Source organism: Hydractinia symbiolongicarpus, chromosome 3, assembly GCF_029227915.1.
Source record: "Hydractinia symbiolongicarpus strain clone_291-10 chromosome 3, HSymV2.1, whole genome shotgun sequence".
NCBI lineage: Eukaryota > Metazoa > Cnidaria > Hydrozoa > Anthoathecata > Hydractiniidae > Hydractinia > Hydractinia symbiolongicarpus.
In genome coordinates this window covers 14844250-14855953 of record NC_079877.1, presented here as the reverse complement: position 1 = coordinate 14855953, position 11704 = coordinate 14844250, and the positions used below count along the sequence as shown (strand labels likewise).

General features: G+C 32.9%; 1 protein-coding gene across 1 annotated transcript; it reads left to right on the top strand.

The window, feature by feature from the left end:
- Positions 1 to 914: 914 nt before the first annotated feature.
- LOC130635918 (uncharacterized) lies at positions 915 to 11045 on the top strand. The gene is made up of 2 exons (XM_057445442.1): positions 915 to 1890; positions 10121 to 11045. The coding sequence occupies exons 1-2, from the start codon at positions 930 to 932 to the stop codon at positions 10756 to 10758; spliced, it is 1599 nt and encodes a 532-aa protein (XP_057301425.1). The 5' UTR covers positions 915 to 929; the 3' UTR covers positions 10759 to 11045.
- The last annotated feature ends 659 nt before the right edge of the window (positions 11046 to 11704 follow it).

Here is an 11704-nt window from a genome sequence, read left to right as displayed (position 1 = left end):
TCAAAACAGGTAGGTAGCTAGTATTCCATATATTTCGATCTATAAGATTGAGTTGTATATTTCTATTCAAAGTAGTGTCCATCAATATTTTGCTTTTGAAACAAAATGATAGTTATCATAGCTAAAGCTAATTTTTAGTTCCATTAAAAAAAATCCACTTGTAGAGACTAAAACATAAAATAAGACAATGCAATAAACCGTAAAATTCATCGCTCTGATCGAAAAAAACTGATTGTCAATTTCAATAAAGGGGAGAGAATAAATTATAAATGCTAGCAACAGCACCTTAAAATTGAGAATTAATTAATCAAAAATACAGACAGATAGACGCAGTTAGCGCATCTCAACAAAAAAACTCCCGAGGATAATAGAGGAGCTCGTACTGTTCTATTATATAATTAAAATATTTATTTTAGGAGATCCAAAATGAAGATTGTAATTTTACTGTTATGTTTCTTGCTGGGAACAACATTTGGTAGGCTGCTTTTAATCTTATTATTTTTCCATTGTATTGCAGTCATGATAATTTAAGTTTTTCAATTATCCGTAAATACAAAAAGAAAAGAATGTTGGTTTATAACCCAATTCCATAGTCTAAAATTTCTTGCTATAAAGTTCGAAAAGTGTAACTCGTTAAAACGCATAATTCGCAACTTGGAAAAAAACTTGTCCTAAGACCTTATCTTCAAAACACAATCAATTTGCTTCTACTTTTATAATGATGAATTATTTATAATTTTTCTTTATCACATTAGCAAATAGAGAGGAAGAAACAAAAGACATTGCCGATGCAGGTGCGTTTTTAGGCTTACATCAAAGATTTAAAACGTAAAACGCCTTGATGGAAGTAAAATGTTAAGAGACAACATTTGCATAAAGAGTTTTTAATTTTAGTGGACGATTTAATCGATCAAAACGAGGATCCAGAAATGGATGAAAGCGAAATGACAGAGGATGAGGACGAAGAAGATGACGACCAAGAAAATGACCCTAGCGTATACACACCATATCGCCGCAGTGGTTACAGATATTCTGGTTACGGAAACTCTCGTTATGGAATCAGACGAGGCAGTGGAATTGTCGGAAGACGTGTCTTAGGAAGTCGTAACAGAATCAATGTTGGTTCCGGTATTGGTAAATTAGGAAGTGTTGGAATCATTGGAGAACGACGATTAGGAGGACGCCAAATCCTTGTTGGATCAGGTCTTGCAGGTATAGGATTAGCTGGACGTGGTTTAGTTGGAGGTAAAGGATACGGAGGATACGGACTGGCTGGACGCGGAGGAATCATTGGATCAGGTCTTGTTGGGCGAGGTTTAGTTGGAAAAAGGGGGCATCTTGGAGCCGGCCTTAGAGGACACGGTTTAGTTGGAGGTCGATCTGCTCTTGGAGTACGCGGATCTATTGGAACTGGAAAAGGAGTTTCTGTTGGATATGGGTCATATTGGGATGAAAGCAACGAAATGACAGAGGATGAAGACGAAGAGGATGAAGAAAGTGATCCAAGCGTATACGGATCTTACGGACGCAGTGGTTACGGATATTCTGGTTACGGAAACGCTCGGTATGGAATCAGACGAGGCAGTGGAATCGTCGGAGGACGTGTCTTGGGAGGCTTAGGCGGACTAGCTAAGGTTGGTATCCGAGGTGGTAACAGATTTACTGTTGGTTCCGGTATTGGTAAATTAGGAAGGGCTGGAATCAATGGAGGACAGCGATTAGGAGGACGCAAACTCCTTGTTGGATCAGGTCTTAGAGGTATAGAATTAGCCGGACGTGGTTTAGTTGTAGGTAAAGGATACGGAGGATATGGGTTAGCTGGAGGCAGAGGAATCATTGGATCAGGTCTTGGTGGGCGAGGCTTGGTTGGCAAAAATACTCTTGTTGGAGGTGGTCTTGGAAGACACGGATTAGTAAGAATCCGATCAGGTCTTGGAATACGTGGATCTATTGCAAATGGAATTTCTAGAGGATATGGACCTTATGGAGATGAATCTGATGATTAAACAAAATAAATATAATAATATTTTTGGGGTGAAAATCAATATATAATTTATATTTTCCTTGTATAATATGAGTTGATTATTTCGGGGTAGGGAATAGTATTTGAAATGAAGCTTAGTTGTTTTGATTCTAGTACATCTCGTATTCATATGATAAGTATTGACAAAATAAAAAAAAATGTTCTTAAAAGTATTAAAAAAGAGAACGTAAAAAATGTGGGTGTGAATTTATTTTTACCGCTGCTAAATTTTGTTCGTAGATTAATGAAACAAATTTTAGCAAATAAGAAGTCGCCAGCAGAATACTACTCTGTATTTTTTTTTTTTTTATCTTATTAATGCGTAAAATATTTTACCCAATCCCCATTCAACTCTCTTTCTATGGACAAATCACCAACCACATTTTAGGTCTATGCAATTCACATATGTCAGAAAAACAAAACTTAAAGCGCGGTTACATCATGATTAATAAAGTTTTACACATCAGCAAACAGTTAAGTTCTCAAAGTTAACTGGCTTTTATTTTGCCAAGCAAAAAAATTTCTAAGTGTTATTGTTACAACCAGAATTTTTCAGTTTAGTTTTTGGCATGTGAAAAGTTCTGATATGTTGCATTCGATTATTTTTTTTATATGCAATTCTTGGAAATATGAAGAAAACATTCAATCCATAAACTTTTAGAGTTTAAATCATTCTTGCAGAAATAAAGTTTATTGCTTATTGGTTCTATTTTATCTTTCAGGATTTTTACTAGTAAGAGTAGTATTTTTTTATAGTAGCATTTTATTTGCTGCGCGGAGAAACTTTATTTTAGCTCAATAGAAATTGAAATTCAGAATCCTTCTTTTCATTAATACAATACTAGCTGTTTCCCGTGGTAGAATCCACTGTATTCCATTTAATTTATGTAGCAGATATATGTCCATCAAAAAACAAACAATACAGCAGTGCGCATCTTACATCTGCATTATTATATAAATGACCAAAAAAATTAAAGGTTTTCAACAACTGCAGTATTTATGTGACATTTAAAATCTAAATCTACTAAAATTACTTGCTCTGACCATATGACAAATGCGAAAATTATTCGGAAAGAAGTTTCCAAAAGCATTTCAACATACATCTCACCCATAAAATTTAAATCACTCAAAACGCCACATATATACAAAAAAGCTGATCAATGTCAAACACAAATCTCTCTCATTGTATATGTTAAAATCAGTTAGTTTATTGCAAACCTTGCCAAAGGTTGACACACAATGTGAGAAATAAACAATAAATTGTGCCTCTGACAGAATTTTTTATCTAAGGTGTAAAAAAAGGGATTTGCAAGGACAAATTATAATGCAATAAAAAATTATTTGATATATTGCATACAGTCCTTCCTCACCAAACTTTAGACAAAATGCCAACAAAATAACGGTGTTTAAATCTAAAATTAATAAAGTCCTTTTAGCAATTTGCATGCTGTTTTACCATCAATAAAGTAAACAAAATTTCAAATCTCACATAGTATTCTGTCACAAATTTTCATAAAATATATATATAAGTCATAATGAGACATGTTAAACAACAGCAATCAATCTGTATATAAGTTCATTTTATGTCAATTTTTGCACCAATTTTGCAACACAAAATACAAATTCTAAATAATACTAAAATCTCTTAATTTGGTCCTTCGCATACCGACGGTCTCCCACAAAAGTTTAATCAAAATGTAAAAAATGAGAGGTAACGACAAAATCAAAGTTTGCAAAATTTAACTATTTCAGTACATATATCTACTGCATATGCCCTCTAAAACAATATTTTAATCCAAAATGCCAAAGAAAAACAGTTTGCAACAAAAATCAGTTATTTCGATAATATTGCATACACTCTTTCCTCACAAAAGCTTCACAAACTGTAAAAAAAAGAATGGTTGTAGGGAGTGCTTCTGATTCAACAAAAAAAGGTTTTTTGACATATTGCATCTAGCCCTCACCCATTAAATCTTACACAAAATTTCCAAAACTATATACGATTTAGAACACATCAAATTTAAATCGAGAAGGATCAGTCATTTCGATATATTGCATGAAGTTCTCCCCAGTAAGAATTTATACAAAATATAGAAAAACAAAGCTTGCAAGGTGTAAAATTGAATTCTTCTTCTGTGTATATATATATGGTCCTTCCTCGCAAAATTAACATAAAATGTCAAAAAGGTTCAGATATAACATCTAACACAACAAAAATCAGTTCTATCAGTATATGTCATGCCATTGTCTTCCACCAAATGTTCCCCTTAAAGTTTTACAGACACAGCCTGTAAATTAAAAACAACTAAGATCAGGTATTTTGGTCTATTTCATACCATTCTGCTCCAAATAACTTATAAAATGTAAAAATTGAGTGGTAAAACAGAGATGTCAAAAAGAAGAAAAAAATAGCTTACAAAAAGTATAAAATTGAAATCAACAAAGTAGCTCTTTTGGTGTATTAAATATAAGCCATAAGCACAAAAGATTACACTAAATGTAAGAAAATGGTTGTGTTTAGTAATTTTAAATTAAGAAAAGTCAGTTCTTTTAGCATGCTGATTAAGGTTTTTGCCCACAATTTGAAACAAATTAAATTTACATTTTAAAAATAAGTAATTTCTGAACTTTATTTTCAGAATATTTGGAGGAAAAGAACTTCGCAAACCAAAAAAAACCCAGGAAAATGTTTAAAATTTTCAGGGTTAATATAGTTTGATGTGTTTTGTGGGAATATATATACTGGGAATCTTTAGTTTAAAGCTAGCATTAGCTAGCTACAGCAGCTAATAGCTAGTCACTTAAATAAAAACTGGAGACTTAGCTAGGTATAAAGAACATGGCTACATATATATATATATATTCCTGGCTAGCTGGCTAGTTGTTGGTGGTGGTTGGCTTTTTATAATGCTACCTATAAAACATGTCTGGCAACAATAATATAATCAAAACTGAAAATAAAACATGAAAAAACCTTACAGAACCTTATGATTAATTTATAAAACCATGCTCTTCTTCAAATGTTTTTTTAAAGATTTATTTTGAATGAAAGAGTAGAGAATACTCAAAAAGAACAGCCATCTTTTTCGTAAACACAATTTCCGTTTTATGCTAGGAACTTCATTTAACAGTCCGTATGCTTTGTGAATATCTAATACCGTTTCATATGTAGCGATACCTATATATATATGCTAACATAGAGTTTTTTGGCATAAGGGTATATATATTTATATCGTTATTAGCAGCGGGTTATATATTTACACCTTATTTGCGATTTCTATGAAGTACATCCCTAATCTTTTTAGTTACAATTTAGCGTACAGCCACGTCATAAGAAAGTGACCCGTGATTTCCGTGTCGTGGACTCACGAAATTAGTCAAATGTTTGGTCCTTTAAGATTCCCTAAATCCTAAGAAACAGATGGGCATAATGCATGAAAAAGCGATGCAAGAAATATATTCGAAGAACGTTTCCACCTTTTTAAAACGCGTTTGTTTTTCTATTATATTTCGGGTTTTGATACTTTTGTTTTCAATTTTTTCGCCTAAATGTTTGGAAAATAACTAGAAAATACATCAAAACGAGAAAAATATCTGCTATATGGCTTCAGTGCCAGAACTAGTTTATCATTAGTGCGAAAAATGTTAAAAGATACGAAATAAATCGTGAACTTCCTTATAAAACTTTTTGTAAATTTCTACGAAAGACCGGTGTAATTAAAACTTTTGTTAATGAATGAAACAAAAATTGAGTAAAATTAAAAATTCAAAAGAAACAAACAATAGAAGTTCATACACCGCGACTATCACATGACAAGTTAAGTTACTGCAGGTTCTATTTTCCAAATAAATTAGTTTTACGGAACATTTCTATAGAGATACTAGTTGATAAAGCCCGTGAAAAACCCACTTAGGCAGAATAACAATGGAAAAGAACCTCATTTGAATTTTCTTGACGTCAGTAGTGACCTATTCATTTGCCATAAAAGTGTTTTAAAAAGCTGTTAACGCGTTGCCACTATTGTGTAAAGTGCAGAGCGCAAAACAAGAAAATATACATAATCATATTCTTTCAACGAATGCCTCAGCATGTGCAAAGGTTCAAAAATTGTGCTAACATCAGCAAAACCTTCTAATTTGCACGAAATCTTTATCCAGAAATTTTTTAACTATTGCAACCATTGTGTATGCCTAAAAAGCTGATCCAGAAAATGTATAGGGCCATGTGCTGTTGACAAATGTTTAGGGTGATATAAGTGTTTCAAAATTTTGAACACGTCAGGAATTTAACCTTTGAGACACAATTTTTAACAATATAAAAGAAAAATGAAAATACCTTCTTTTCCTGTTACCTACACAGATTTATTAGCCGCCATTGTAGAAAATTGTGGACAAAAAAATCATATTTACATGTAGCAGACACACGAGTAAGTAGAAAATCTTGTTTATACATTTTTTAATGCGTAATATTTCTCAATCACTTTAGGATTACCATACCATTACAGTGTCCAGAAACATTTGTTTTTTTTCTCTCACTACACATAAATTTTGCGCGGTTATTTTTCACATGTGATCTGCCAATCACGCTGGATTTATTTTTAGCTGATAAAATGCATATACTTGTCTTATTTTTCTATAAATATTTTTAATCCCTAGGGGATAACCATACCTCCTTTCTCAAAACACTTTTGCTTCTTAGTGATCTGTTTTCTCGTAAAAAACTCAGACATGTTGTTCCTATCCATGAAATCTTGCTATAGCACATGTACTCTGGGTTTACCAAACATAATTACATTAAATTTAACTAAGTAGTTATGGTTAACTGGGGTTGGTTGGGGTAAAAATATCCATATTGGAATATCATTAACTATCCATTAAAAATCACGTTAACCGTGCACACTTTCCAGTTTATGTTTTTCAGCCAATCCGTTCCTTTAAGAATGTTTTGTAATAATTCCTAACTATATTTGTCTTGACGAAATAACTATAGCCGACGATTGCACACTAGCGCAAAATTTAGAGCAAGTTAGACAAATAAAGTAATGGGAATGATGTTTTTTAGTTATTAAATGTTCTTAAATATGCCAGTTTTACAAATATTTAAGATGGCGAATCAAGGTAATTCGTCAGCGGCAACAAATTATCCACAAGTCAATAAAACAGCGAGTTTACACGTGTTTTTTGCCTTGCTAATAACAGTGAAATCTATACGTAGGCTGGTTTTCATACAAAGCTATGCCTGCGGTCACAATCAAATGACATTAAAAGTCCCCGTTTTTTCTTTTTAAGACAAAGTTACATGAAAAAATTTATTTGTTTGTTGGTCCTAAATATTAAGCCAGCATTCATCTGCATCTGCACAATGATGAAAATGTTTAGTAAAGAAAGATGTATATATACAAACTTTAATTGTCTCTTAAGAGCACTTTAGCACATTTCTAAGAGTACTTTATACACGCAGAATGACTGTCGAATCGAGATATATCGATTGAAATGGACGAATCCACGATATAGATACATCTCTGTCTTGTTGTCATTTACAACCACAAATTTAGTCCAAAAAAGAATTCAGCATGTTTTTGTTTTTTTCTTTGGTGATCATTTATTAATGATATTGAGCTATTTATTGTTGTCTAGAAACCTACCCGCTAAAGTGATTAATTACTACAACATGATGCAAGATGAAAGAAGTATCAACAGTACACTTATTTATATTTAAAAGTGTTTATCAAGCTAAAATATATCTAGGTGTTATTTACGCTTTTTTATTTCCATGTTTTTTGTTGTTTTTTTTGTTAAGAGTTGAGTAGTTAGGGTATAATACCCTAAATCATTGCCTCTGTAGAACATAGAAGTACGATTTAATATGGTTTAATCGATAATTTCCAGTTTTAAGCGCAATGAAATGAATAGAATCAATAAATATAAAATAAATATATATACCAATTAGCTGCCATATCTTGCGAAGATATTTTACCGTGTAATTAATAAAAAAATCTTCTTAGCGATGCCTACTTTTTTTTTCTGAATTTATTTTGATATTTTGATGACAGAAATTGGTACTGCCATACGTTTGTATTCCTATTGTGATACTGACATGTAGGTTAAAATCTCTAAATCAATGGACGACTTTTCGTGTGATATTTAATTTTGTGCTGAAACAAAAGACATTAGTAGATACTCTTGTATATAGAAAGTATCCTTATAATCGATAGAGCTTCATTCTCAAAGAGGGAAGAGTGAAATTTAATACTAGTTCATGTTGGTCTTTCTGTTTCTAACAAATTTATAAGTTTACTTAATGCGCGTGTACGAGAATGTTTTGTAATTTTTGTAAACAATGACAAATCATACACTAAAATATGTGTGCAGCAAATAAATGTTAAATGTTTACTTAAAAGAATAACTTAAGAATGTATTGAAAATAATCATTTAAAGTGATCACATGCAAAGTATAATTTACAAAGACACTTTTAACTCCGTGACCAATATTCTTAGTAACGGTCAAAAGGCATGAATACTTTAGTTGACCGACCACGCTTTACTCACCAGACACATAGTAACAATTTCTGTCATCACTATTCTTTGTTTCATCACCTTAAAAGATGAGCACGCTTTGTGGTTGGTTGAAAACAGTTTAAAAGGAACGAAGTTACAACGTTTTACACAAATCCAGTTCGATTTAACTGTGCGGGGAAGAAAGAAAAGCTGATTCAAATATTCTTCAAAACAGGTAGGTAGCTAGTATTCCATATATTTCGATCTATAAGATTGAGTTGTATAATTCTATTCAAAGTAGTGTCCATCAATATTTTGCTTTTGAAACAAAGTGACAGTAATCATAGCTAAAGCTAATTTTTAGTTCTGTGAAAAAAAAATCCACTTGTAGAGACTAACAACCAAAATAAGACAATGCAATAAACCGTAAAATTCATCGCTCTGATCGAAAAAATTGATTGTCAATTTCAATAAAGGGGAGAGAATATATTATAAATGCTAGCAACAGCACCTGAAAATTGAGAATTTTTTAATCAAAAATACAGACAGATAGACGCAGTTAGCGCATTTCAACAAAAAAACTCCCGAGGATAATAGAGGAGCTCGTACTGTTCTATTATATAAGTAAAATATTTATTTTAGGAGATCCAAAATGAAGATTGTCATTTTACTGTTATGTTTCTTGCTGGGAACAACATTTGGTAGGCTGCTTTTAATCTTATTATTTTTCCATTGTATTGCAGTCATGAGAATTTAAGTATTTCAATTATCCGTAAATAAAAAAAGAAATGAATGTTGGTTTATAAACCAATTCCATAGTCTACAATTTCTTGCTATAAAGTTCGAAAACTGTAACTCGTTAAAACGCATAATTCACAATTTGGAAAAAAAATTGTCCTAAGACCTTATCTTCAAAACACAATCAATTTGCTTCTACTTTTATAATGATGAATTATTTATCATTATTCTTTATCACATTAGCAAATAGAGAGGAAGAAACAAAAGACATTGCCGATGCAGGTACGTTTTAAGCTTACATCAAACATTTAAAACGTAAAACCCCTTGATGGAAGTAAAATGTTAAGAGACAACATTTGCATAAAGAGTTTTTAATTTTAGTGGACGATTTAATCGATCAAAACGAGGATCCAGAAATGGATGAAAGCGAAATGACAGAGGATGAGGACGAAGAAGATGACGACCAAGAAAATGACCCTAGCGTATACACACCATATCGCCGCAGTGGTTACAGATATTCTGGTTACGGAAACTCTCGTTATGGAATCAGACGAGGCAGTGGAATTGTCGGAAGTCGTGTCATAGGAAGTCGTAACAGAATCAATGTTGGTTCCGGTATTGGTAAATTAGGAAGTGTTGGAATCATTGGAGAACGACGATTAGGAGGACGCCAAATCCTTGTTGGATCAGGTCTTGCAGGTATAGGATTAGCCGGACGTGGTTTAGTTGGAGGTAAAGGATACGGAGGATACGGACTGGCTAGACGCGGAGGAATCATTGGATCAGGTCTTGTTGGGCGAGGTTTAGTTGGAAAAAGAGGGCATCTTGGAGCCGGCCTTGGAGGACACGGTTTAGTTGGAGGTCGATCTGCTCTTGGAGTACGCGGATCTATTGGAACTGGAAAAGGAGTTTCTGTTGGATATGGGTCATATTGGGATGAAAGCAACGAAATGACAGAGGATGAAGACGAAGAGGATGAAGAAAGTGATCCAAGCGTATACGGATCTTACGGACGCAGTGTTTACGGATATTCTGGTTACGGAAACGCTCGGTATGGAATCAGACGAGGCAGTGGAATCGTCGGAGGACGTGTCTTGGGAGGCTTAGGCGGACTAGCTAAGGTTGGTATCCGAGGTGGTAGCAGATTCACTGTTGGTTCCGGTATTGGTAAATTAGGAAGGGCTGGAATCATTGGGGGACAGCGATTAGGAGGACGCAAACTCCTTGTTGGATCAGGTCTTGGAGGTATAGGATTAGCCGGACGTGGTTTAGTTGTAGGTAAAGGATACGGAGGATATGGGTTAGCTGGAGGCAGAGGAATCATTGGATCAGGTCTTGGTGGGCGAGGCTTGCTTGGCAAAAATACTCTTGTTGGAGGTGGTCTCGGAAGACACGGATTAGTAGGAATCCGATCAGGTCTTGGAATACGTGGATCTATTGCAAATGGAAAAGGAATTTCTAGAGGATATGGACCATATGGAGATGAATCTGATGATTAAACAAAATAAATATAATAATATTTTTTGGGGTGAAAATCAATATATAATTTATATTTTCCTTGTATAATATGAGTTGATTATTTCGGTGTATGGAATAGTATTTGAAATGAAGCTTAGTTGTTTTGATTCTAGTACATCTCGTATTCATATGATAAGTATTGACAAAATAAAAAAAAATGTTCTTAAAAGTATTAAAAAAGAGAACGTAAAAAATGTGGGTGTGAATTTATTTTTACCGCTGCTAAATTTTGTTCGTAGATTAATGAAACAAATTTTAGCAAATAAGAAGTCGCCAGCAGAATACTACTCTGTATTTTTTTTTTTTTTTATCTTATTAATGCGTAAAATATTTTACCCAATCCCCATTCAACTCTCTTTCTATGGACAAATCACCAACCACATTTTAGGTCTATGCAATTCACATATGTCAGAAAAACAAAACTTAAAGCGCGGTTACATCATGATTAATAAAGTGAGATTTAAGTTTTACGCTTCAGCATACAGTTAAGTTCTCAACGTTAACTGGCTTTTAGTTTGCCAAGCAAAAAGATTTCTAAGTGTTATTGTTACAACCAGAATTTTTCAGTTTAGTTTTTGGCATGTGAAAAGTTTTGATATGTTGCATTCGATTATTTTTTATATGCAATTCTTGGAAATATGAAGAAAACATTCAATCCATAAACTTTTAGAGTTTAAATCATTCTTGCAGAAATAAAGTTTATTGCTTATTGGTTCTATTTTCTTTTTCAGGATTTTTACTAGTAAGAGTAGTATTTTTTTATAGTAGCGTTTTATTTGCTGTGCGGAGAAACTTTATTTTAGCTCAATAGAAATTGAAATTCAGAATCCTTCTTTTCATTAATACAATATAAGAACTGTTCAGGTGTTTTTATAATGACAACATGTTAAATTTCTATCTGTCGAGGTGGTACTTATTTTATCCGTT

Coding starts and splice junctions, on each gene's coding strand:
- LOC130635918 (XM_057445442.1), top strand. CDS start 930: ATGGATGAAAGCGAAATGACAGAGGATGAGGACGAAGAAGATGACGAC. Junction 1,891..10,120: donor CAAAAATACTCTTGTTGGAG/GTGGTCTTGGAA, acceptor GTTTAGTTGGAG/GTCGATCTGCTCTTGGAGTA.